Source organism: Enhydra lutris, unplaced genomic scaffold, assembly GCF_002288905.1.
Source record: "Enhydra lutris kenyoni isolate GAN:26980312 unplaced genomic scaffold, ASM228890v2 scaffoldscaffold9, whole genome shotgun sequence".
NCBI classification, from domain to species: Eukaryota; Metazoa; Chordata; class Mammalia; order Carnivora; family Mustelidae; genus Enhydra; species Enhydra lutris.
In genome coordinates this window covers 13766715-13794394 of record NW_019154093.1, presented here as the reverse complement: position 1 = coordinate 13794394, position 27680 = coordinate 13766715, and the positions used below count along the sequence as shown (strand labels likewise).

The 27680-nt window shown below is 55.8% G+C and overlaps 1 protein-coding gene across 4 annotated transcripts in view; it reads right to left on the bottom strand.

Annotated features, from left to right (window-relative positions):
• The window catches only part of LOC111143674 (protein tyrosine phosphatase, receptor type F), an 85790-nt gene extending 60635 nt beyond the window's left edge, over nucleotides 1-25155 (bottom strand). For 3 of the 4 annotated variants that reach the window (XM_022497500.1, XM_022497501.1, XM_022497502.1), the window contains exons 1-5: nucleotides 25099-25155; nucleotides 18239-18315; nucleotides 11173-11308; nucleotides 2904-3049; nucleotides 2595-2736 (exon numbers count right to left, since the gene is read on the bottom strand). In XM_022497500.1, the coding sequence (XP_022353208.1) occupies nucleotides 2595-2736; nucleotides 2904-3049; nucleotides 11173-11263 (379 nt within the window). In that variant the 5' untranslated portion in view covers nucleotides 11264-11308; nucleotides 18239-18315; nucleotides 25099-25155. Of the gene's footprint in view, nucleotides 1-2594; nucleotides 2737-2903; nucleotides 3050-11172; nucleotides 11309-17701; nucleotides 17721-18238; nucleotides 18316-25098 lie in introns of those variants that run through there. The other variant, XM_022497499.1, reaches the window with a different exon arrangement.
• Between the last annotated feature and the right edge of the window lie 2525 nt (nucleotides 25156-27680).

The window sequence follows — 27680 nt, the reverse complement described above, 5'->3', positions numbered from 1 at the left end:
TGACCTGAGCCGAAGGCAGCTGCTTAACCAACTGAGCCACCCAGGCGTCCCAAAGATTTTTTTTTTTTTTTTAATGATAATTCCCACTGCTGGTGAGGATGTGCAGAAAAGAGGCCCTCTCGTGCCCTGCTTGGTGGGAGTGTAAACTGACACAATCTTCTGGAAATACTGAAAGGCTTAAAAATTCATGTGCCGTTTGACCCAGCAATTCCACTTCCAGGAATCTAGAATAAGGAAATAATCAGGAAGGTGATCACATCTTATCTGCAAGGAAGGGCATAGCACTTTATTTATAAGTGGGAAAATGGGAACAACATATGTGTCCGACAATAAAGGAATGGCTAAATAAATGAAGGCACCTTGCGTGATACCTAAGCCATTAAAAACAATGATATAGAATACTTAATGGTGAGGAAAATGTTCCTGATATGTTATCTTGAAAAGCAGTCTACAAATGAGGGGTGCCCAGCTGGCTCGGTCGCTGAAGCATGCATGCAACTCTTGATCTCGGGGTTGTGAGTTCAAGCCCCCTACTGGGTATAGAGATTACTTAAAAACAAAATCTTAGGGGAAAAAAAAAAGCAGTCTACAGATCATCGGGCAGGACGTGATCCCATTTTTCTTATACAACGGACCCTTGAACAACATGGGTTTGAACTGCACAGGTTCATTTATATGTGGACTTTTCCTGATAAATACAGTACAGTACTATACAAATGTATGACCTCTCATCATTTTCTTTTCATTTTTTTTCTTTAGTAATCTCTACACACAACGCGGAGCTTGAACTCACAACCCCAAGGTCAAGAGTCACATATTCTCCTGACTGAGCCAGCCAGGTGTCCCTCCCATGATTTTCTTTTTTTTCTTTCCCCCATGATTTTCTTTTTCTTTTTTTTTTTTTTTTAAGATTTTATTTATTTATTTGACAGAGAGATCACAAGTAGGCAGAGAGGCAGGCAGAGAGAAAGGGGGAAGCAGGCTCCCCACCGAGCAGAGAGCCCAATACAGGGCTCGATCCCAGGACCCCGGGATCATGACCTGAGCCGAAGGCAGAGGCTTAACCCACTGAGCCACCCCGGCGCCCTTTCCATGACTTTCTTAGTAAGATCTTTTTTTTAGCTTACTTTAACATAAGAATACAGTATATAATACATACACGAGGGATGTCTTAATCAAAGATTTTATATTATTTGAGCATGGGGAGAGGGAGCATGAGCAACGGCAGAGGCAAAGGGAGAAGCAGACTCCTCGCTGAGTAGGGAGGCCAACATGGGGCTCCTCCCCAGGAACCTGAGATCATGACCTGAGCCAAAGGGAGATGCTTAAATGACCGAGCCATCCAGGCAATCCTGATTGACTTCATGTTATTGGTAAGGCTTCCAGTAGATAGCAGGCTCTTGGTAGTTAAGTTTTGGGAGAGTCAAAAGTCACATGCAGATTTTCCAGAGCTTGGCAGTGAGGGGTGTGTGGGGGGGTGTTCAGCACACCTAACCCCTATGCTGTTCAAGGGTCAACTACATACACAATGCCCGCCCAGAAAATGGACCCTAAGGAAATAACCAAGTGTCACTGGTAGAGGCAGGATAACAGGTGATTTTTACTTTTTCCTATGTGCTACTTTATACTTCTCAAATCTTCAACAACGAACAGGTATTGTTACTGCAATTTTTTTTTTTTTTAAAAAGGCAACAATCTAGGCTGTTTTGAAAATACACACAGACATACTCAGGCTGATGACTCCATTGTGGCTGGGGGCTGAGTGTGTCACTCCCCATCCCATGGTTTCCTGCGCCCCCAGGAAAGTGTACTTTTCTCAGCCCTGGCCTGTGTGATCTGCCCTCCAGCCTCTCCAGATCGCCCCGCCTTCTCTCTGCGCCTTCAAACTCCACCCACTCCCCCCAAGCCGAACTGAACAACTGAGCTCCCTGAAAGGTCCCTTCTCTCTGGCTTCTGGGCCTTGGCACGTGCTGCTTAGGCCCCAACCCTGACTCCCATTTATCCTCCGGGCTCAGCTCAGACAACAGTTTCCTCTCCTCTGTGCTCCCCTAGCGGCCCCCATAAAACTTACTGGAGACTGTCTCAAGGGCAGGGCCCAGGTCAGATGACCCTCTGGACTTCACAGCAGCAATAGGGAGTGTTTGTGAATGAAGGCAGGAGCCAGGAGGTGAGAAGACACTAAAATCCATAGAGTCCTAGTCCCCAGCCTGGGGTCCTTGTTCCTAAAGGCTACAGGGAACACACCTCTCTGAAGCCCCCTGCCAGGTCCACAGAAAAATCACATCCACGGCCACAAGCCACGTAACTCAAATAATGGACAACTGCAGCCCCACACACCAAGTCAGACCTCAGACCCTACCAGAGCAATGGCACGGCTCCGGAGGAGGATACAGAGACACCAGGCACACGCTAGACAATACTGCCGCAGCCCATGACCATCCCCGTCCACATCTGACCTTTGCCGATGCCAAGATGGCCAGCTCTCCTTTCTGCCAAACACACGCCAGCTCACAGCAGGGACAGGGCTGGCTGACCGGCTCTTCCTACGCGCCACTCTACCCACCCAACATGCCACGTGGCTCCCCAGCACATACCTTCGAGAACTGAGAGTTTGGCACTAGTGTTGATCTCCCCCAGACTGTTGGTGGCTGTGCACTCGTAGATGGCTTCGTCCCGTTGCACCCGCAATGGCTGGATCCGCAGCACAGACCCTGCCCCGTCATCAAACTCGATGACCTGCCAGAGGACAGACACAGGGTCACAGCCCGCTCCAGCTCAGACATCCTCCCACATCCAAAAGGCCCCCGAGCAGAGAGATGAAGGAGAGGGAATGCAGGGCCAGGCTCTGGAAGAGGACAGGAAGACGATGAGCCCCGCCTGCCCCTTCCCACCCAAGGCTATACCTCAAAGCGCTGGGAGCTGACTTTCTTCCCCTTCTTCATCCATGTGATGCGTGGCTTGGGCTCCCCTGTGGCCTGGCACACGAAGGAGGCCACTCCTCCTGACAGCCCAGTCTGGTCCTCAGGGACCTTAATGAAGACAGGTTTGCCTGGAGAAACGGAGACACCGAGTCACCACGGTACAGTCCTACAGAGATGGCCAACACTCCACAGTCATGGGGGGAGGTGGTGGCAAGAAGATCTATAAAGAAAATATTAAGGGCAGCTGGGTGGCTCAGTCGGTCAAGCATCTGACTCTTGGTTTCAGCTCAGGTCATGATCTCAGGGTTGTGAGATTGAGCCCCTCATCGGGCTCTGCACTCAGCGAGGAGTCTGAGATATTCTCTCTCTCTCTCCACCCCCCCCCCGCTCTCTCTCTAAAATAAATAAGTAAATCTTCAAAAAAGAAGAGAGAGAGGAAGAAAGAGAAAGAGAGAAAGAAAATACTCATAGTGACACCTGACCCTTATAAAGTGTTTACTACGTGCCAGGCACTATTCAAAGAGCTGTAGCATATGCAGTGGGGGCTATAATTACGTCTGCTTGTAAAGAAGAAAATCCAGGCAGAGAGAGGTTAAGGGATTTATCCAACATGACACAGCTGGTTTGTGGCAGAGCTGAGATTTGAACCCAGGAGTTCTGAGTCTAGAGTCCAGGCTTTAATGGCTACACTCTGTCTCCCATCCCCCCAACAATTCCAAGCTCCAGGACAAAGGCATGCAGAGAGCTGCCTGGAAGAGCCCCAGCGTCTCTCCCAGACTTGTCCCTCCCCCACTGCTCTCATTCTGGGTGATGGTACCTCCATTTACCCCACAGCTCAAGCCAGAAACCGTGACTCCTCCTCTCTCTCGGCCCCCACATAACCAGCAGTCCCGAAAGGCCTAGACACTCCACCTCTTAAGTGTCTCTGGACGTCTTCCCAGGTGAATGCTTTCCTGTAAATCTGCACCCACACCCGCCCCCACTAGCTTGGCTATTGCCTTCTGATACAGCTGGCCTGTACATCTCCCGCAAGGTGGCCACCAGGAGGCGGGGGAGGGGAAGGAGGAAGGGCCCCAGACACTGTACTGCCCTGCTCACATCACCTCTGTATGCCCACCAGGTCTGAATGGGCACACCTCTCCCTGTGAGCCCCACTCCCAGGGTCACAAGACCAGAGAAACCTGCTTTTATTAAGACATAGCAATGCCTCGTTAATCCTGACAGAGGATCCATTTCCTATTAATCAGGCCAATGAACAGCTCGAGGAAGGCTAATACCGTGAGAAATGACCTTTCAGACCACCTGCTCAGTGCCGATGAGCCCCGGCCCGACCTGACCCCATCCCTGGCACAGAAATGGGTGTGTGCGCCATGATGACACTCTCTCCCTAAGGACCCAAGCTGCACCAAGAACTTCATCTCATTTAGTCCTTCGCTATTGTTATTCCCAGTTTACAGGCTCAGAGAGGTCAAGTCACTTGCCCAAAGTCACCCAGCCAATGAGGAGCATATCTGAGACCTTGACTTCAAGCCTGTATGACTCCAAGACACCTGGGGCAGAAGAGAGGGGCCTTGTGGCAGGGTGTGTGGCATGCTGTGGGGAGCTGGACCAAAGAAGGTGAAGGAGTGAGTGGGAAGTGAGGAAGGGGAGGGAAGAGTGCAGGGACCGTGTACAGGACACTGGCTACAACAGGAAGGTACAGAAAAGATGGTGCCTAGAGGGGATGAGGGGCCAAGGGAGGTTTACATCTTGGTTTCTTTTCTGGTTTCCTAAGACATGAGGGACAACCTCAGGGTCCAGCGGAAAGAGCCAGGCGCAGTCCCCGAGGAGCGGAGGGGTCGGGGGACCACCGGGTCAACAGTTACAGCTGCAGGTACAGAGAGCAGGAAGGGAGCCACCTTACTGAGCACCCCGGGGCCCAGGGAGGGTTTTATGTAATTTTTAAGCAAGTCACTCGTCATCTCTGAGCCTCCATTTTCTCATCTGCAAAATGGTGCTAGTGACCCAAGGGTCTGTGCAGACTCTCACTCATATCGTTAGTCTTGAAACAACAACATGGGTTGTCTTAGCATCTTTGACTGAGATGGAGAGCCGGTGGCTCAGAAGGCTAAGTAACGGACAAGTCACAGTGACGTGGGGGGGTGCTAGGGTTTGACTGGTGTTCGAAATCCTAAGCTCATCTTCTAGCACTAGCACCCAAGGCTCCATGGAGGATGGAAACTCGGCCCCACCTGACTGCCCTTGGAACAGAGTGCAGGAGGCAGCTGGGCCAGAAAAGCCAGGGGCAGCCTTGGTGGGAGCCAGAGTGGCCTGGGGATAACAGAGCCTCTAGAAACTTCAGTTTGCTTCATATTTCCTCTGCACTCTGAAGGAGGCTCCAGACTCTCCCATTCTATGGTGTTCTGCAGAACCTGTTGCTGTTTACTGGTCCTTTCAGATGGGTCCTCTCGCATAGGACTCTGTCCACTCAGGCTCCATGCACGTGCACCTCCCCCACACCCTGTGTAACCCTCCCCCACACTTGAGGACCTGCACACCAGCAGCTTCGTGGATCTCATCCTGCAATGCCATCACCTTAGTCCAGATACCACCTTCCCTTGACTGGACACTCCACCAGCCCAACAAGCTGTGTTCCTGTCTCTAGTCTTGCCCCCTCCGGTCTAGTCTCCGTTCAGCAGCCAGAGTGAACTGCTTCACTCCTGATTAAAACCCTGGGAGGGCCTCCCACTGCTATCAAAACAAAATTTCAAGTCTTTTCCTTTTCATGGTGGACAGAGCCCTTCCAGGTCTGACCCCAGCCACTGTCCATCATGCCCCCACCCCAGCCCTGGCTTCCCATCCCCTGGATAAACAATGTTCCCTGGGGCCTCAGGGCCTTTGCATAAGCTGTTCCTGCTGTCACAAACCTCTTAGACATCCTCTTTGCCTTCCCCTTTCCAGCTTAAGCATCATTTCCTCAGAAAACCTTCCTTGGTCTCTCTGTCATTGTCTCCTGCTCCATTAGCTCGGTTCCTGGTTTGAAGCTCTCTGGTCACTCCCTCTGCCTCTGTAATAGCACTGCTCCAGCTTATTACATAGTCCGTGTGTAAGATTATTACTTTTCCTATGTTTGGGGCTAGTATGTGGCTCACAGCTGGTTCCCCACCTAGAACAATACCCCAGGGCAGAACAGACACCGTGCCTGCTTTGTTTCGGCCCTGTCCCAGGTGCCCGATCCAGCACCTGGCGCACAGTGGTGTGGAACAAATGAAGGAGTGACCCGACAAGGGATATGCTTAAGGAGGATGGAGACTGCAGTCCCTTCCACACCACGGGGATGCCCGTTCCATCAGGGAAAGCAGTGCAGGGTAGAAACCAAACCCTCTTCAGCTCTTGCCTGGACGTGCAGAAACCAGAGGCTAGAACCTGCTGAACTGGAAGGGCCGGCGCCTGGGGGCGGGGCCTCCCCGCCAAACAAAGAGCCAGAAGCTGGGGAGGAGAGCCAGGTCCAGGTCACAAGAGAGGAGAGAGCAGAGAGAAGGGAAAAGGCCTGAGTACTGTCTGGAAGCTGGACGGGGCCCAAGGCCTGGGGCCACCGAGGAGGCAGAACCCCCTTGGAGGCTGGAGAGGAGCCAGCGCCCCGCCCAGCCCACCCACTGGCCAGACTGGCAATGCCTCCCAAGCCTGGTGCCCAGGGGGCAGACTCTTCCCCTCCCTCCAGTCTCAGCTTCCCAAACCCACTCCCACTCCCACCCAGGGTCTCCTCACCCACCCTGCGGCCAAAGCCCAGCTTGTCCTTGTCCCAAAGCCCTGCCGAGTCCTTGCCCTTTTGGTTCCACAGGCCAGCTTCTGGGGAGCACACACCTGACCAGGTCTCTCCCCAGCTATAATCTCTGTGCTGGCTGCAGTCTCCCTGCTGCTGTCCCCACTCGCGTTCCTGCTAACCTCTCCAGGCCCCACCTTCCTTGACTCTTTCCAAACCGAACTACCATGGGCTGAGTACTGTGCCTTGCACACAGCTTAGCCCTGGGGGACTTGCCCCGACAGGCCAGGCCGATGGGCATCTCCTTGCCTTTGTGTGCCCTGCCCCTCTCCTGTACCCCACCCCCTGTGGGAGCCTGCCCTGCGTCCAGCAGCACTTGGGGTTCCCATTCCAGCACTGATCACAGCTACACTGACTGACGACCGCAACCGGCATGCCATCAACGTCAGGCCACTTGACCATTTGGCCTCCTATTGACTCCCAGCTGGTGTTCAGAGAGGGTCTGAAGAACTTCTGACTTTCTGTACCCCTCCTGACCCCTTCCTCACTGCATGGAGGTTGGGGGGCCACACATCTCTTTGGGTAGAGCTCCCAGAGTATGCCCAGGGACACTCTCTGTGCAAGCAGGCCACTGAGCCCACGCACAGTGGGAATGAGTGGCCTCATAAAGGAAACCAGTGGGCTAGCTTGGGGAGAGGGTGGGCATGCCTCTGGGTGACGGGTGCTCAGCCAGCCAAAGTGGGCCCCCTTGGAGGCTCCTCCACCGGGAGACAGACTGCTATCTCATGCCTTCCTTGTGGAGTACGTACACACACGTGCACATGGGTGTACATGGAAGCAGAGAACAGACACAAAGCCATAAGGGAGTGAGGGACAGCGAGGCAGGGGAGGGAGCTCCTGGAGGTGGAGTTCCCAGGCCCTGAACAGTCTAATAAGCTGGGGACTCATTAACTCTGGCTCCTATGACTGCTCCCGGTGCTCTCCAGAGGGGACCATGCTCAGAGACAGCCCTGGGTTCCCAGGGGACACACAGGGAGCCCTGGGTCATGGCCTTGGATCGAGGGACCACACACCAGGTACCAGGTGCCTTGAACATGGGACCTCAGTTAACCTTTCCAGGTAGGAATGATTACTCTCATTGTGCAACAGGGAAACAGGCTTAGAGAGAGCAAGCAATCTGCCAGAAGTGCCACAGAGGGCAGAGTCTAGGCAGGCCAGCAGGCCCTACCCACCTGGTGGCCCTGCCTACCACAAGGCTGGCAGGGCAGGGGTAGAACAGGACACACACTCCCTCAGCTACACGGGCCCTTGCCCCCCACCCTACCCCCACCCCGCCCGAACTGGGGCATCCTGCTCCATGCTCTTAGGATTCCAAGTCCCTGGGCTGTAACCAGGGACCCCACTCAAAGCTGATCACCTGTGCTGCATCCCTGCCTCTGTCCCACACTGTCTGGGGACAAAAGGTTTTCACCCTGTGGCTCTCTTCTGAGCTCCATGGAGAAGCCCAGGGCCATTCCTTTCCACAACCCTGACATCTCACCCCATTATGCACCACCCCCTGTTAGCAAATGTCCAGTCACCCTTTAGGGTTCCCTTCTTCCAGGAAGCCTCTTAGTGCCCCCACCAGGGGCTTAGGTCATGACCTCTGTGCAGTGCTGCCCCCCAACAGAGCACAGGCCAGAGTACCTCACACTGCGGGGTCCAAAGGCAGGCCAGTGCGGCCACCTGGCACCTGACTCGCACATTAGGGCAGCAGAGAAACCTCTTCCTGCTCAGGACTGCCTCTAGCCCCACAAGCTGCTTCCCTGAGAAACCACAAAGCCCTGCGCTCAGGAAACTGCCCAAGCCCCGCGTGCCTCGGTCTCCAACGGCGCTGACTTGGCGGCAACGCTGGGGCCTCTGGGCTCACTCCTGGCAGCTGCTTCTCCACCCCCCTTCCCTCCGCTCCCTTCAGAGGCCAGGGCTCCCATTCATTTGTCTCGTTAAGAGCCCTATAGAAACACATTTGTCCACTCCGCGCTTCACTGCTCTGGTCGTCAATTCTCTGGGGGCGCCTGCCCTACCTTTTGCGGCAGCTCCGTCCACGTTTGCCCAGTCACCCCCGCCTAGAAGGCTCCCAAGCCCCTAAGCCTGAACACGGTGGGAAAGGTACAGCTCCAAAAGTGTACATGGCATAGGGAAGTCTGTAAGACAGGGGCCAGGTCCCCACAGCTCCCAGCCCAGGCCACTCTCCCGTGGCTCTCTGCCTGGGAACAGAGCCTCACTCACCCTACTTCAGCATCTCCAGCTGGTTCCTACCTTCCAGACCCTGGGCTTTGGGTTCTCGGTCTCAGGGGACCAACATGGAGGTTCTGGGACTCTGCTCCAAATATTGTTCCACTCTGCCCCCCAAGTGGCCCATGACCCAGACTGCTGGAGGAAGTGTACAGGAACTGGTCAGGGAAGAGTATTCCAAGCAGAAGCATCAGGAGGAACAGGAGCCTGGGGAGTGCATGGGCAACAGAGAAGTCAGCACGGCAGGGTGCGGGGTGGGGCGCAGGGTGAAGGATGAGGCTGGCAGAGGCTGGAAAATGCAGGGCCTTGAGAAGCACTGAGACCCCTAAGCTTGATCCTGGAGGCAACAGGGGAGCAGAGTGAGGGATTTTAAACTGAGGGGCAACATAGGCTTTCGTTTTCAACCAGACTCTTACTCTGGAAAGAAGAATGGCTTATGGGGGAACTGAGGCAGGGAAGCCATGGGGAGGCAACTTCGTGTAAAAACCCAAAAAAGAGCCGAGGGTGGCTTGGGTGAAGGCAGTGGAGGGGAAGGGGGATGCATTCCAAAGATGTTTAGAAGTGAGAAACAGAAGCTGGTGATGGATTGGACATAGGGGATGAGACAGGGAGGAGGCCCCGGGGTTCTGACTCGGTGGGGCGGGTGGTGATGCCTTCGCCAGGAGAGTGAACACAGAAAGAGGAACAGGTCTGGGGGGATGAGGGGACACGTCAGGGCACGTTTGGTCTGCAGCAAGAAGGGAAAGCAGTTAGTCTCCCAGGATGTGCTGTCTGCAAGGCCAGCTGGGCACTCCTCCCTTGGCCCTCGATCTCCTGTCCAAAGGCCACGAGACTGTCCAGGGTGAGGTCGGGGAGCAGGACAGTACTTCAGTGTCCAAGGGCGACTGACCACACCTGAGTGTTGACAAGCCTTTGCCTCCCAGCCAACGTCAGAGCCACACCCAGTGACTTCCACCCCAACCTGCCCATGTGGGCACAAGCTCTCCCCAGCAGCCCCAGCCAGGCCTGGAGATCACCCCCACCCCGACGTGGGCCTGCACCTCAGAACTCCCAGTGCCCTTCACCGCCCCCTCCCCCAACCCCCAGGGGGAACAGGCTCCCCTTCCTGGACCCTACTAGCCCCACCAGGGCCCAGCCTCAGAGGACAAAGGGCGGGGTGCCCTGGTCCCACCCCTCTCCAGGATCTGGTCCTGAATAATTAATGAGCCGTTAGAAGAAGAGACCTCCTGGGTGGGGCAAGGAGAGAGATCTGCTCCAAGATACTTGGGAGTGGGGGGTGAGGGAAGCCCTATGGCCTGCTGACCCCCAGGTTGGCCCTTGGCCACCTCTGGGCTCCGGACAGGCTGGGAACAGCCCCTTCCCCCAGGGACCTTGGCTTCGACCTCATCCCTCCCAGTCGGCGTGCAGATTGGCTAAATCTGCCCTGTGCTCCGCCTCCCACCAGTAACCAAGCAGTGGTAACCATGGTGACGGGGCGGGCTGCGGCCAGTCTCCTAGTGCCAGGCAGGGGGAAGGGCAGCAGGAAAGGGATGAAAGTTCAGAGTTGGATTTGGGCAGGGGACAATCTCACTTACACACATACACACACACACACACACACACACACAGCCCAGCTTCCTACTGACCAGGTGCAATCTTCCCCCCATTCCCTAGGCCGAGAGGCTGGGGGAAGGGGGCTCCTGCCCCTTGGCCTAGAAGGCAGTGGGGAAGGGGGAGGGGCTCAGTGTCCCCACATCTGAACCCCAGGGTCCGGCCCAGGGAAAGGGCTACGGGGGCTCTGGCTTCTGATCACTCCGTGGACCTGTGGACTCCGCCGGTGTCCCATTCACACACCTGTGCACGTCGCTTGTGTGCCATCCCTCCCATTCCCACTCAACTCTGACACAGCTCACACTGCGTCTTCTGGACAGATCTGCAGTGGCAGACACAGTACACGCCTAAGCACGTCACCCGATGACCACATGAATCCTGGACATGTCTCACCCCCGTTCCATAAAACAGGGTCATACTTAGCCATGCCCCACCCTAGAGTGCCTTAAGGGACATGCAGGCATTCCCCAGGCCGTTCCTAGGAAGCACGGTGCCAGAGTACTTCTTGGGGGAGGTTCTCTAACAGTAGGGGTTCTCGGGGGTTGTCTAAGGATCCTGCTTCCTGTAGTAGCTGCCCTAGCTGCCCGTATCCCCCACCCTAGGATCCTGCTAGGAGGAATGTGCAGCTTGATGGGTCAGACTTACTGTCACCATGGGCACCTGCCACCAAACCAAGCATCACAAGCGCGGGCACAAGGGGCACCATCGTCTTCCCTGGAGCTGGCTCAGGGGCCATCCAGGGCCCCAGCACCAGGGCCGGCCACAGCCCAGAACAATCAACCTGTGATGGAGAGAAGGGCACAGCCAGTTAGCCGGTATCCAGCGAGGTCCCTACCGCCCATCTGTGCCACCTCCTAGCCCCCACTCACCACCCAGACCCCGCTCATCCTCACTGACCATCCAAAGCCCGGTTCCACAGACACAGCCCCCTCCTCGACCTTGGACTGTGCGATGACCACCCAGACCCACAGAGCCCTGTGACCACCCAGGCTCCTCATGGATCCCCCCACCTCAGTGACCCCAAGGACAACCCAACAGTCACACCATAGGGAGACAGCACAAGAGGCCTTCAGGTCATTCTCTAAACCTGAGTAGGAGGGCAGGGGGCCACTGAGACCAGAGGATGGACAGGGCTGTTCTGTCCCAGACTGTGAGTTTCCAACCTGCCTCCATTAGGAGACCTGAATGGGGAAACAGGGTCAGAAGACACAGAGACATACAGACCAAACAAAATAAGACAGAGACAGGGAGCAGCGAGAAGGTAGCGGACCCATGCAGCTAGAGGGACCCATTGTCTCTTTTCGCCCCCGCAGGGAGGGAGGAGGCAGTGGGCCAGACCCCGCACGCTGAGGACAGGCCCCAGAGCACAGACTTGTTAGCAGCAGACAGGATCCAGGTATCAGCGGCTTGAAACCAAAGCCACAGCCCGTCCAGGCTCGCCAGGACATGCTCTTGACAAGTTGTAGCTGCCCTGCCTGGCCACCCTCGTCCTACCCAATTCCCATGGCATCTTCCCACTCCAAGAGGAAACCCCAGGGAGGCCCTGGTGTGGCCAGGGATAGGGGTGCTGGGCCTTCAGATTCCACCCGCACCTCCTCTGCCCCTGCCCTAGTGGCCCAGGGCGGATCCAGCTTCTGGGAGCTGCTTGCTCAGAACCACCTGCCAGCCTGAGCCAGGCACCTGTGCACAGGGAAGGCTGTGTTTGGGACCGGTGGAACGCCTCCCAGGCCTTTGCTCCTAGGGTTCCTCCGGCAGGTGTGCCCTCCCAGTCTGCCAGGCACCTGTGTGAAGCCTCAGCACGGCCACAGCACACCGACTGCACCGCTGTCACTCCACGGCCCTGATGATGCCCCCGCAGGGGGCTTCAGGGAATCCCCAACAGCTCCCACCAGCTCTGCTCACGCTTCACTCTGAGCAGGCAGCTGGCACATAAGAAGCCCCTTGCTAATGCTCTGGAAGCACAGCAGGATGCAGAGGGGCTGGGGTGATGACGAACACCCCCGGGCACCCCGCAGTGGTCCCAGGGACTCTGGGGGGAGAGTCTAGGTTAGACTCAGGTCCCAGCTGGCCCACAGTGGTAGGAGGATTCGCAAGGAAGTGCCGGGGCCGGGCTCGAAGATGGCTCTGCTCCTGCCTGGAACTCGAACTCTTGTTTCAACGGGGACAGTCAGAGGTCAGAAGACTGGAGGGCGGTAGGTAAGCAGAGGTGCTAAGACAAAACAGGCAGGGCTGGGAAGTGGGGCGGGGGCTGAGCACAGAGGGCAAAGTGCGGGAGATGTCCTTTGTCCCAAGAGCTGGCTACAAGCCTTAGACAGCAACTAAGAAGCAAAGGCAAGAGAGCCGAAGGGGCACAGTGGGCATCCGGCCCCATTTACACCATGCCTGGGATCACAAAGTTCTGGTGGCTGAGACCAGGAGAGAGGGGGTCCCCACCATGATGCCTGGTTCAGCCGGTCTGGGACAGAGGTCCCACTGAGCTTGGGTGCCACGGCGCTGAGGTGAAGCCATGGCACCCACCATAGAATTCAAGTTCTAAGGCAGACATCCGGCAGTGAACTGGCCAGGCTGCGGCCCCCTGACACAGTCATCCTGTCGCCCCTGGTACAGACACCGTGGGTTTACAGCTCAGGGGTGGGTTGTTGCACCAAAGACGGGGCAGAGGGGGCTAGTCCCAGTATCATGGTGTGCCACGATAGCATATTCAGAGAGAGGCTTGGAGCCCCCTCCCTGGGGCAGACCCCATGGGGGTGGAAGCCACAGGAACTCACAGCATGGGGGTAGATCTCCCTGGTATGAACTAAAGGTGATAAAGGTACAAAGAAGGGAGATCATGGAGGCACAAGCGCACAGCCCGGCAAGCAGGGCATGGAACGCCCCAGCACGTCTCATGGCAGCGCATCCCTGTCTGGCTATGGAATTCAGATCCCTAAACTCTTGGGTGGGCACATCGTGGAGGTGCGGCCGTCCAATCCAGACATCACAGAGCAGACAGAAGGTGCAGACATCCTGGGGGTGGAGCTACCTGACAGACATTACAGGGGCGTAACTTGCCAGTACATTATTATGGGACATACCCCAACCTGGACACAGACATCGTCAGGACAGCTGTCGAGGGGGCCTAACTCCAGAACAGAGGTCCTGTGGTGCAGTCTAGGATATGATTCTGGCCATGGGTGTCAGGAGAATTGGGGCCCCGATAAGCCACTCCCCAGTGTGAGAAAGACAAGTGACACTGACTTGGGGACTCCAAGGGCCCCCTGTATATCTAAGTTGGGGATATTTGCACGCTATCCAGATACACAAAGCAGGACAGACAAAGGTAGGAAGTTGAAAACAAAGATATTCCCTCTCCAAAGAGCTTCTCCTAGAGGTCCGTGGACACAGGGACACAGCTACCCAGAGACTGGAAACACTGGGAACACATGGGCAAAGACACATTCTCAGGGGACTGCTCCAGCAATCATACTGCCGTCTAAGCCAGGGGTTCTTGGGTCACCAGTTCCTAGCGAGAGCGAGCTGCTGCCCGCCTCTGACTCTGGAAACACAGCCTGCCCCCAGCCCCGGGGCCTCCTCCTCCGAGTCCTGGATGCCTGGGCCTCACCTTAGTTTAGACCTTGGCCCTGTCCCTACCCCAGAGTGCTCCAGGTCACCTGAGGGGAGAAGGTGGGAAAGGAGCAGGGAGGTGAGGCTGATGCTAACCCTGATGGGGTCGCCGAGCACCCTCTGAATCCAGTGTGACAGTGTTAAGAGACAAGTGTCCACTCCCCCCAGCATGGCTGGGTGAGTCTGTGTTTCTAACAACTGAGACGAGAACAAGGTCTGAGCTCTTGACATTAACGAAGGCTTGTCTCTGAAATGCACTGTGGCCCATTGGTCCTACCAACTGACATACTGGGGCAGGTAAACAACTCCATACCATATGACATTATAGGAATATAGCTGGGTGTGATTTTTCTACATTCAGAATGGTTTGGATACATCCTTCCTTTGCTACATCAGTGTAAGGCTGGCAAACGCCCTTTCTTGGGAAGAACTGTCCTTTATTCTCAAATTGTGTTTTGGTGTTAAAATGTCCTTTCTGGTGGGAAATAAGGGTGGTAGCCAATAGCAGTATTTTCTATAACATCCTTACCTGGCCAAATAAAAAATTGCCATTCCCGTGTCTGAGCCCCAAGTACTTCTGGAAAGTGTACTGGTTCGCAAAATCAAAGAGCCTGCGAATCACTGCTCTGAGGAAAAAGGAAGGGGCAGGCACCACACCAAGCCACAAGACTCAAATAAGAATGTCCTGGAAATGTATGTAACACAGAGGCCATGTCACCTCCAGGCAGCCCGACCTAAGCACCCCTATCAGCCTCAATGGGTCCCCCCAGCCCTGAGAGACCATGTTACGCCAGAGACGGCAGTGTTGGGGGGTATCCCTGGCTGGAGAACAGCTGGGATCATTCTGAGTCCTCTTCATGAATATGCAAACACAGATTGATTTGCTTCCCTTGGGCACGTGTTATTATTCACAAATATTAATTAGTCTCCAAATACCACCTGTTCCTATAGCTCCCCACCCCCAGAGCAGGACCCTGGCTCCCTGGAGGCTGGGGCCCCAAAATGGACATCAACAGGAGAAGGGGTCCCCAGGGCCCCCGAGAGGAGAGACCAATGCTTGGGTAAGAGAAGCCCGAGGGCAGGGAGGGCAGGGAGAGCCGGGAGCTGCTCACGTTCAAAGCCGCGGGCAGCTAACCGAGCCCTTTTGTCATGTCCTGGACAGTTCACCGCGTGGCATTGCAGCAGCGGCCGCGGAGGCGGAAACAGGCCTTGTTACACTTGGGAAGGAAAACCAACATGTTTCCAACTCTCACCAAACCGACCGCGGGATTATGATGGGAATAAATCAGCCTCAGCCTCGACCCCAGCCCTGGGGAAGGCGGCAGGCAGCAGGAGGCAGCTTCCCTCAGCTGGCCAGGTGGCCAGAGCCTGTAAGCATAGCTTGTAACAGCCGGCCACCCTCCCACAGTGGGCCCCCTACTCTCTTACAGCCCTGGCTCCTTGGGCTCCCCGGGGAATGGAGGGGGAACTTAGGAAGCACAACCCAGAGTCTCTCCAGGCGGCATAAGGTCCAGCAGAGGCACCTGCCTACAGCTATAGCCCCACCAAGCCATGAGCCCTCCGGCGCCCTCCCTCCGGCAGCAGAACCTCCCTGGGGTGAATGCTCCCCAGCACCTCCAGACCTCAGCACCTGCTGATCCCCCTACTGGGAGGAACGCCCTTCTCCTGCCCCCAGCTGTGCGCTTACCCCTCAGAACTCAGCTCGAATGCCGCATCCCTGTGAATCGCCCCTGAGTGACCCTCCCCAGTTTAGTGAAGGCAGCAAGAGGTGGTGTTGACCAGGGATTCTTTTCCTTTTAAGATTTTATTTATTTATTGACAGAGAGAGAGAGCACAAGCAGGGGAAGAGGCAGGGAGAGGGAGAAGCAGGCTCCCTGCTGATCAAGGAGCCTGATGTGGGGCTCGATCCCAGGACCCTGAGATCATGACCTGAGCCACCCAGGCACCCCAGAACAGGGGTTCTCAATCCAGGGTGATTCTGTAGCCACCCCCAACTCCCGTGTGACTAACGGGCAACGTGTGAAGACATATTTTACCACCAAGACTGGAGGTGAGGGGCAAGTGCTACCAGCAACTAGCAGGAAGAAACAAGGCATGCTGCTAGATATCCTACAGTAATAGGCCAGACCCCTGCAACAAAGGGTTATCTGGTCCAAAATGTTGATACTATTGAGGTTGAAAAATGCTGCTATAGACAGCAAGATCCTTTGCTGACGTAGGCCAGGGCCTAGTCCAGAAGCCAGTGAGCACCTTGGGCCCTCCACCCAAAGATATCCCAGCCTGGCTTAACTCCTCTATCCGTTGTCCCCGGGCCTCAGGATTGTAGAGCATCTCCCACTCCCTCTCAAAGTCAGCCTTGCCTCTGGAAGCCAGGTCTTACTGGACATCTTCCACACCCCTTCACATAGGCCATCAGCAATGGCCTGCCTACAAGACAGAGAACTCTGCTCTCAGGCACCTTTTTTGCTGCGAATGGGCTCCCAGGTAGGTCAGACCCAACATCTGAGGATGGACAGGTGAAGGGACACATGCCTCCCCATTCGGCCTTTCCCACCTGTAACACAGCCTTCCTGCTGCACCCTCCACCTTATCCCGATGCCCACTTAGTCATGCATAGGACCTGGCCCCTAACAGATCCCCAATACATGCTCATTCCCTTTCTCTGCTTAGGTCGAACCCATCTCTCATGACCCCTCTCATCAGCTGACCGTGCAGAACTATTCAGTGGGCCCTACTGGGCCCTGAGCCAAGGGGCAGGGAGATGAACAAGACAGCCAAGGGCTGGGCCTTCCAGGAGCTTAGGGAAAATGGCCCAACCAGAACTCATCCTCCCCAGAACCATCCCCACCCCCTGGTCCCCATCTTAGTGACAAGCACTACCACGGATCTAGTCTCCCAAGCCAGTCAGTCCTCCTCAAATTCTCCTTCTTCCTCTCCCCACACAACCAACTGGGCAGTAAGTCAGAATTTGCACTGCCCGGGGCACCTGGGTGGCTCAGTTGGTTAGGTGCCTGCCTTCGGCTCAGGTCATGATCCCAGGATCCTGGGATCGTGCCCCACATTGGGCTCCCTGCTCAGCGGGAAGCCTGCTTCTCCCTCTCCTACTCCCCCTGCTTGTGCTCCCTCTCATGCTGTGTCTCTTTCTGTCAAATAAATAAATAAAATCTTTAAAACAAAAAAAAAAAAAAAAAAAAGAACCTGCACTGTTCTTCTCCAACCACTACATGCCAGTCAGACCCCAGGAGCGTGGACCTCTTCAGGGTGCTTCCTGTCTCAGCTTGCTCCTGTCCACCCTGCCCACAAACAATGCCACCCGCCCCCACCCCAGCTTATAAGAACATGAAGGCAATCATGGCCCTCCGGTGCATTCTACTGCTTGATTCCTTAGCAGACGCACAAACAGTGTTTCAGGACTGAATGGGTGGGCAAGCGGAGAGACGGACGCACGGCTGATGCTTCTCCGCGCACGGACCTTCAATGTCTCCATACCACCCACAGGAAAAAGTCTATAGAGTCTTTATTTAGCTGGACACCCAAGGCTCACCACGCTCTATCTCCAACCCCAACCCACCTGCTCTGTGCTTCCCGCAGAAAGGCAGTGAGAAAAGTGAAAGAGACAGGGAAGGAAGTGCCCGGATCTCGGGAGTGCCTTGCTCTCTCTACCACAGTCTCCAGTTGACAGGAACAAATGGAGAAGCAGACAGATAACAGTGTAAGTCCCAGAACATCACCCAGAAGCCTATTTCACACCTACAGCAGCTGATGAGCTGGATATCACTCCCCACCCACCTCCATCAAGCATTCTGGCCGGAAACCCAGGCATCACCCTTCACACCTCCCCTCCCCGCTCATGTGCCACATTCAGCCCTTCGCCATGTCCCATCTCCTCCATGTCCCTATATGGTACTCACGTCCCTTCTCTCCACCTCCATCACCACCTCCCTGGTCCTTCAGCATCCCTCAGCCGTGTGCACCCCGGACTGTGTCATGTGCCCAGTGGCAACTCTTCCACGGCTCCCCGCCAGCCTGCATCACAGTCCCAGCCACTCAGCCTGGCCATAGGACCCCTCTGCGGCCCGGCTCCTGCCACTTTTTGGGGCACACTCACCAGGTCTCTGCTTGCTCACGTCAGTTACTCTTGGACAACCAGCACTGAGAGGAGGGCACCGGGGTCTCCGCTCCTTCCTGGAGAGAGAGGAAAGCATGAGAAAACACCAAGAATGTCAGCACAGCAGAGTAGATAGTGACACAGAAAGACATTCAAAATCTGCTGTTTATGGGAAAAAAAAAATAGGTTTTGAAACTATTCATGCAGGACATTCCCCATTCAGTAAAAATGCCCATCGTCTCTACTTGCTCACTCACTCTTTTCAGGACTCCTGAGCATCTACTATGTGCTGGGCTTTCTTCCAGGTACCCAAGTATGCTGCGAACAACACGCAGACTAAGCCCCCCCCCACCCCGCAGCCAGCCCCCCCACCGCCCCCCCCCAGTTAGACCCCTCTGGGACCCCTCCAGCGGAGCAGAGGCCCCTCCACCTTTGCGCCCCACCCCCAGCTCTGGCCTGCCAGCCAACCACAAGAACCTCCTCTTCTGATCCTCAAATGTGTCCCATTTTGTGCAGCCTCCAGCCCTGTCAGTGCCCGAAACACGCTGCCCGAACGCCTCTGCCAAGCACCCCTTGGACTGCGGAGCCGATGGCACTTTCTCAGGGAGACCTTCCGTGGTGTCCCAGACTACATGCTTGGACTCTGCCTAGGAGTAGTGGCCACAAATGTCACCAATATTTTTTTTTAACTTATAAAAAAGATTTTAAGGGTGCCCAGGTGGCTCAGTGGGTTGGGCCTCCGCCTTTGGCTCAGGTCATGATCTCAGGGTCCTGGGACTCAGTCCCGCATCGGGCTCTCTGCTCGGCAGGGAGCCTGCATCTCTGCCTGCCTCTCTGCCTACTTGTGATCTCTCTCTCTGTCAAATAAACAAAATCTTAAAAAAAAATTTTTTTTATTTATTTGACAGAAAGAAAAACAGAGAGCACACAAGTTGGGGCAGCAGCAGAGGGAGAGGGAGAAGCAGGCACCCCGCCAAGCAGGGAGCCTGATGGGGGTTTCGATCCCAGGACCTCAGGATCAAGACCTGTGAGGCAGATGCTTAACTGACTGAGCCGCCCAGGTGCCCCGCGAATTTTTTTTTTTTTTATACAATTGCTGAGTGGTGGCCGAGTCACGACCATAAGCCACGCATGTGCCCGGCTCAGTTCCGTGTCCCCAGCCCCCAGCAGAGAGCAGGCATGTAGTAGGTGCTCCCCCAGGATATGCCGAATGAGCAGATGAACACGTGAATGAGCGCGCAGAGAATACCCCAGCTCAGAAGAACCACACCAGCATACGCGCAGCCCTCAAAGAAGCTTCAGCAGCAACATTTAGTTTTGACTTTCTGCTTCTCTATAATTTTTTAAAATGAAGGTGTGCCCCTGGATGCCTCCTCCGTTGGCACACACACAGCCACACAGCCCGGCTCTTCCCTCCAGAAGCGTGGGCGCCAGCCCAGGTTGGGGTGGGGGGTCGGACATGCCCACACAGTCTTGTCACCACCTCGCCACCGCTCAATGACTTGACGCCACGGGGCCCACTTGGAACACAGCAATTGCCCCACGCCTCCTCCTAAAACAGACACTCAGGGATGGGGGTCAGAGGGTGCCCTCGCCAACACCTAGCCAGCCTCCCACACCTGGGAACTGTCCTCCCTTGAGACTGACCACCTTTGCCACCACGGAGGATGTCCTCACGGATGGAAAGGCCATCATAAAGGACCACAACGGGCCTCACCAACCCACCACCGTCCCGGGCTGACCAAGCAGCTCACCCCCTCTTGGGCCGCTGCTGGCCCCTGCCCCTACCCAAACCAATAGCCCTGGCCCTCAGAAGGGCTGTGCACCTCCCTCCCCGGGTCCACTGAGTTTCTACAGCGTTCTCTGTGGCCGCTGCTCCCAGCACATAGGCTGCTAGGCAGGTCTGGCCAGACAAACCAGCTTCCACGTCCTAGACTCAAAGGCCGGTTTGTCTGGGGACACACGCCGGAGCCTCATGCTGCCAGATGTGGGCTGTTGGCTCCTCCATTGCTCAGGGACCCAGGGGCAGAGGGACAGAGTCTGAGGCAGGGAATGGGGAGGGTCCCCTAAGCCAGTTGGCACTAGGGGCATGGACCTAAACTGACCAGGAGTCACACCTGGGAGAGGTGTATGTTCAAAATGGCCCAGAGGTGGGTGGGTCAGAGAACAGATAAAACTTTGCATTGGGGAAGACCTTAAAGTACATAGAACAGCACAAGGGCAGGATCCTGGAACAGCCAGAAGAGTACCTGGTACCACACCAGTCCAGGATCAAACGGGCCCCAAAAGAGCCTGGACAGGCAATCAGAATCACCCTTCACGGTCACCTGCAGCAGCTCCCAGAACCACGCCACACTTATGCTGGGACGAACCCAGAACAATCAGGACCACCAGATACACCCAGAAGGCCAACTGGAGAGCTACTCGGAAAGGGCCTAACTGGTACCGAACCCAAGTCTGGAATCCCTCATTGGCCCCCAGAAAGGCCTTGGAAGTGCGGAGGTGGGCGGCGACGATCAGGATCAGGTAAGAGGCCTTGGCACCCACCCACAGCTGGCCCCCAGGAGGGCTCTCGGGCATGTGCTACACCTGGAGGCCTGCCTGGCAGCAGGACCAGAAATGCCGTGGCCCCTCCAGAGCAGCGCCCAGGCAGGTCCTGTGGATACGCCAGGGACGGTCCCCAGAAGCAGCAGCCAAAACACTGCTGAGCAGCAAAAACCACTGCTCTCAGATCTGGAGGTGAGGGACACGTAGAGACCTGCGCATCAGGACCTCAGACGCACAACCTCATCAGACACCCAACGCCTGGGCGGGGAGGGGGGAAGAGGGGATGGAGCACACTGAGGCCTCCAGTCTCACTCCAGCCCACCAGAAGGACAAATAAATCCTAACAATACACATGCTCCCACGGACAACAACGAAGGCAGGCGGCTGGGGGCCAGACGCTCTCCTGGTTGAGCTCCCCCAACCCACGAACCTCACTTCAGGACGGCAAATACTTTAGGAGAGGGGTGCCCTTCTCACCTTAACATGATATTGATTTAAAGGCACCCCCTCGCCAGCCCTCACCCCATGAGTCTGAGGAGAGTGGGTCTGCACCACCCTCGCTGATGGTTACCAGAAGGACTGCCTGCTAATACCATTGAGTTATTGTGTTCGCTAGAGGCCGGGCCCTGTTCTAAGCACCTCCTGCATACCCAACCTTAATCCTCACCACAACCCCACTGGGCTCGGAACTGTCGCATACCCCACCTGACAAAGGAGAAAATGGACTCAGAGACTTAAGCAACTTGCTTGGGGTCACACTGCTAGTCAGCGGAGGGGTGCCTCTGCGGTCTGGAACCAGAGCCTGCACTAGCCACTGACAAGCACAGCCCGGCACTCTCTGAGACATCTCTGCCCTTCCTCTGCCCAGGTTTCTCTCCCAAACTCCAGAGCCTCATACCCAGCCCCCTCCTGGATGTCTCCCCTGTCCACAAAGGAACTCAAATGTCCCAAGCATGTCAAAGACATCGTGTCCAACCGTGACCTCAAGTTCATTATCTCCCCGCACCCCCCAATCTACCTCTCCTCCCCATCCCCAGCTCAGTGATGTTGCAGGGCATAAAGGCCCCACCCAGTCACTCTCAGGAACCTGGACCCCTACCTCTTCCTTCCTCTCTTCTACCTCCACGTCCAATAGATCATTCTGTCCTGATCAATGTGCCTTCTTGATGGCTCCATGCTACTGCCCTATCCAAGCCACCATCACTTCTCACCCGCACCCTCCTCACCGGGCATTCTGGGTCCATCCACTTCCGATAGCCACGGAATCCTCTTCTGGAAGCATCAGTATGATCCTAGCACATTCCACGGCCCCAGCCCAAGCTTTACGTTTTCGGCGTCTCCCTTCTATGTTCTCAGAATAAAGTTACAGCTACTTACAAGACATTAAAGGTCCTCTGGGATCTGCTATACCTTAGAATCCCTCAAGACCTCTGAGTCTTCACTCACACTATATTCTCTGCCTGGAGTGCTCTATGTCCACCTGGAAAACTCCTGTTCATTCCTCAAAACCCACTTCAGATAGCCCCTTCTCAGTCTCTTCTGGAACTCATCCGACTTTGACCCTTAAACTCCCCAGCCTTGTGACTTCAGCTCAGGACCGCAGCTGCTTCAGATGAGCTGATGCTGGGCTCAGCCTCGGCAGTTCCTGCGGGGAGGGCTGCCTCTTCCACACAGCAGCTAGTCCCCTAGGAAGCAGGGCAGCCTGGCTCAAAGTGCCTAGCCCAGTGTCTGGCACACAGTTGGCAATCAATAAGAGGTTAGTGAATTGCTCTGCATTCCCATGATGCAATCTGTTCCCCCCGGGACCATGAGCTTCTCAAGGGCAGGGCCCTAGCTGCAAGCTTGGCCCAAGCACACAACAGTGTCAGTCACACCAGGCGGGCCTGCCATTGCTGATTATGCACTGCCACACAGTCCCTTGGATTCTCACAATGGCCTGGGGACCCGGTCAGGGTCGGATTAGCTGTCCCATTTCACAGAGGGTGAAACTGAGGTGCAGGGAGGAACAAGCTGGAAAGTGGAGAAGCTAGGACATGTGTCACAGTCTCCATCAAAGAGGCCTGGGTCCCCCACACTGAACTCCTATTAGTCAGGGCCGATGGGAGAGAGTGGAGAGATCACAAACTGCCAGGGCCAGCATTTTGCTGCATATCAACCCAATTCCCCAGAAAAGCTTTCCAGCCCATCTACTCTTATTGTAGCCATTCCCCTCCAACTGCTTCAACAGCCCCCAAATCAATGCCCCAGACACCACCTCCATGCTCACAGTGTGAACAAGGGAGAACAGAGGAGGCCAGGAGCTGCAGGAGGAAGGAAAAGGAGGAAGGAAGCAATAATATTAAAACTATTTCCTTGTTAAAGAAAAGAAAGAGGAAAGAGAAAGAACAACTGGAGAGAAAAACAAATCTGCAGACACATTTCAGATCATAAGAGGGAAACTGAGCCAGCCAAAATTTACAAGAAAGTATGTGCAGGGGAGTGTGCTAGACTAGACTGTGAGCGTGCACACACCCTTCCCCGGGCTGTGCGAAGGGGTGCTGTGAGGGCACAAGCGAGCACACCGAGCAGAGCATGGTAATGCGAGATACCTGAGCTCCAGCGGCTGGGCAGGCCCCAGTGTGCAAGAGTGAGGGCAAGAAGGCAAGGGGTGGGGAGGGAAGCTGAGTGCGGGAATGAAGGGGTGTGTGTGTGTGTGTGTGTGTGTGTGAGTGTGAGTGTGAGAGAGAGAGAGAGAGAGAGAGACTGTGTGGCCTGTGCCTGGGGCTGCGGATGTTGGAGGCTGTGCTTAGGGAGTTACACCTGCTCCTTCTTGAAGCCCTAGGCTCATTCATATAATCAGTGAAAAACAGGGATTTTCTTGCTCCTTGAAGCAAGAGTTAATAAGGCGCCAAGCATAGAATTTTCTGAGATTTCCTCTCAGAACCCTCCTCTGGATCCCATCAGATCTCTCACGCCTTCTAAAGGATCTCTCAGCAGATCCCTTCCCAGGGGATCCCTCACCATTGAGGATCCCCCCGAAAGATCCTCCTGGATCCTTTCCTAGGCCTTCCACCCCAGTGCACTTTCCTGGATTTTCTGGCCGGATTGCGCACCAGGTCACTCTGGATCCCTGCCCTTGTCTCTTCAGGAACCAAAGTGGAGCCTTCATCACCAACACTCAGCAGTCCAGCCTCCCAGGCTCTGCCTGGCCGCCCTCAGGGGAATCCAGAGAATCCCCTCCCTTCCAGTTCACAGCTCAGGTACCGGTCTCCTACCGCCCAATCTGCTCCACCTTGGGGGGCCCTGCACTGCGCGGTTGGGGGGGGTTGTTGAAATGGGGAGAAAGGCTAGCCCCTCCCCCACCCCGGGGTGGAAGAACCAGAGAGGCGGCATTCCAGAGAAATGAGGAGGGGGCCTAGCAGAGCGTGGGCAGAGATTCTGGTCAGTGGGAGACGGAGACATCGAAAAGCCAGTACGAGACGAGAGAGAGAGACAGGCTCAGAGATGGGAACGGGAGTACAGAGACGCGGGGAGGGAGCCACACACAGCGGGAGAAACCCTGGGGCTGCGGGGGGTGAGTCTGGGAGGCAGTGACACAGGGAGACAGAGATAAAGAGACACTGAAGGGCACCGAGGCCGAGACACCGAGGAAAGCAGAAGCTGAGCCTGAAACGTGGGCACAGCGATGAGGACCGGGGCACACCCAGACGAGACGGGACGGGACGGGACGCGGGGCGGCGACTGAGTGAACTTTCCGGAGCGGGTCCGAGTGGACACGTCCTCACGGGACAGGTCGCTCTGGGGCCTTCAGGTCTTCGCGCCGGGGTGGGGGTGGGCACAGCCCGCCCGGGCCCCTCCCCTAACCGCGCCGGCGACCGAGGCAGGTGGGGGGCTCCAAACTCGCGCCCGGCGCACCGCGGGCCCGCACGTGCGCCGGGGCCGCGAGCGAGACTGGGGCGCGTCGGCTGCGGCTCCCCCGCCGGCTGGGAGGGGGCGCCTGTGCGGCGGGGGCGGGGGCGCGGCCTGGACCCGCCCGGGGCTGGGGTGGCGGTGGGAGGTGGAGGGCCGCCCCCGGAGCGCGGCCGCGCCGCAGGGGGGAGACGAGGCGGGCCCGAGGACGCCGAGCACAAATGCAAAGGGAAACTTTGCACTGGGGGGCGCGGGCTGCGGCTCAGGTGCGGCGCGGAGGGCGGGGAGAAGGGGGGCGGCGAGGGGCGGCGAGGGGCGGCGAGGAGCTAGCCAGCCGGCGGCGGTGGCGGGGGGGGGGGGGGGGGGCCGGGGGGGGGGGGGGGGGGGGGGGGGGGGGGGGGGGGGGGGGGGGGGGGGGCGCTCACCGCCTATCCAGGGGCCGTCGGTCCGCATGTCCCCCCCCAAGCCGCTGGGGCCGCTGCTCCCGCTGCTCTTCTGCCGCCGCCGCCGCTGCCGGGTCCCACTCCCGCCACCGCCACCCAAGCCGGAGCCGGAGCCCTAGCCGGAGCCAGAGCCGGAGCCGCCGCCTCTGCCGCCGCCGCCACCGCTCCCGCCGCTCCCGCGCCAGCTCCAGCCGCGCGCCCCCGCTCGCGCCCGCGCCCGCGCCCCTGCCCCTGCCGTGCGCGTCCCCGGCGCCGCCCCTCCCCTCGTGCACTCTCACTCGCCGAGCAGGGGAGCCGCGTAGGCCCAGCGAGGCCACAACCCAGCCCTGAGTCTAAACCGACTGGAGTTCCAATATTGGACCAGAACCCCAGTAACGAGCATGGACAGATCCAAACCCCCACAAGAAGTCCAGATCCTATTAAGTGGCTCCCACTCATAATACGAACCTCATAACTACTCTAGGACCACATTTCCTCCGTCTACAAATTTGCGCCTGATAGTGAGCCTAGACCGATCTCCAAACACAATATGGAGTCCAAACTCCTAAATCTGCCCCCGCAGTGGCACAAGTAGTAATTTTAATTTGCACCCCATATTGACCCCAAATACCAGTTCTGAGTCTTAAAACCCTTTATCATCTCTACCCACCTAAACTTGATAGTGACACCAACACCAACTCTGGCCTTTAAATGGACCCCAGCACTAATGCTGACCCCCAGATCCCTACATGGACTTTAAAGTGCAACAGCTACCTTGCTATGGACCCCAGTACTCTCTTCTGCACCCAAGACTTACATAAAACCCCAGTAGTCTCTTCTGAACCCCAAAACTTACACAAAACTTACATACCTACATAAAACTCTGAGTCCCAGGTCAACACCAAAATACTTTCTGCCTTGGGATTCCCGATTCCACAACTGAATTGGATCATCAGAAAAGGACCTTACCACAGATACTGACCTTAAACCCCACAAATCCTTGGGGCAATTTAAGACCCTAACTTACCTCAACTTTAATAATAATCTTAGAACGTGAGATTAATGAGACTGGCTTTGCGGAAACTCCACACAAATCATCCCCATGCTCACCCTCTACTTATCTGACCTGTTATCAACCCCAACCAGAGGCGGGCCGATACCCTAATACTTACACCAGTTCCAACGGTGAATCTGAATCAAGTCTTTCACTGGTCCCCCAAACCTGATTTCAAAACACACACACAAAAAAACACCCTTGGTACCGAGTTTATGACTTCTCCTAACAAACTCAAATGCTGTCCTTATTAATTTCTGGGCTAAACCTACAACTTATCTGAAGATTTATTCCAAGTCCCAACTCAGAGGGAGACTTGGTGAGCTCCAAACCAAAAGCCACACCCATTGGCACAAAAACAACCCCCTCCTCATCTGCTCCAGACTCACTCTCCCAGTCCATATCACCACCATTTAAGAATCAGCCACAGAACCACCTCCTCCCTGGGAAAGATGGGAACCTGCCCCTACTGCCCTCAGTCAGTAGAGACCCCCTTTAGGGTCTCTAATCGGGTATGGGTCTCCCTAATACCTTTGTGAGTTTGGAGGTCAGGTGAGAAATAAATAAAGCTTGGGATTGTTGAGGCTCTTGGATCCAGGGGTTAATGTGCAGGGTAGGGCTGGAAGTGGTGGTTAGGGATCTATCTGGGCTGAGGGGTCAAGTTCTGGTTCTCACCTAATTCACTGCCTGCTTTTGCCCAGCACTTAGATTCAGAAGCAGTGCATGTGCGCCCCCTGGTGTGTGAGAAGGGGATGGACTGGCTCCGGTGCTTCTGGGCAAACAATTAGATCCTCATGACAAATAGATCAAAAATGAGTATTCCCAGTCAGTGGTTTTTTTTTTTTCCCCCCAGTCAGTGGTTTTTTACCCATTGGTAATTTTGGTGTACTGCGGGGGAGGAATTGTAAGTTTTATGTATCTTTAGACATTTTGCTTGGTTTTCTGAGTTTGGATCCCGTTTAGTTTCTTGGTTTTGATTTCCAAATTTAAAAACATATACTTTTTAGCCAATTACGCCTGCTCTTTGCTGACTTCCCTTTGGCTTCAATGGCCTATACTTTCCACACTGGCTACCCCTTCTCAATTTCTTTTACCATCTCCTGCTCCTCCCAGGGTCTATCCTAGGATGTGGCTTTCCCCCTTCCGCTCCTACTCCTGGACCATCCTGGCCACCGTCAACTGTATGCTGTTGACTTCCAATCTGTCTCCAGTCTGGGCCTCTCTTCTGGCCCAGTTCTTCTTCTCTTCTTTTTCAGTTCTCATCTAACCAAGAACCTTTTCCATACCACTTCCTAGACATTCATTGGGTAAACTGAATTCACTATCTCTCCCACCCCAGATCTGCTGGCCATCAGGAGTCCCCATCTCAGGCCATGGCATCCTCATTCATCCTGTCACAGGGCCAGAAACACAGACTCTTTTTCTCCTGCACCCCCATCCAATCAGTTATCAGTCCTGCAAATCTTGAAAAATCAAAAGGGACTAGAGACCACGTGGCTCTGTGAGGGACATAAAGGGTGGGAGGTAGGGG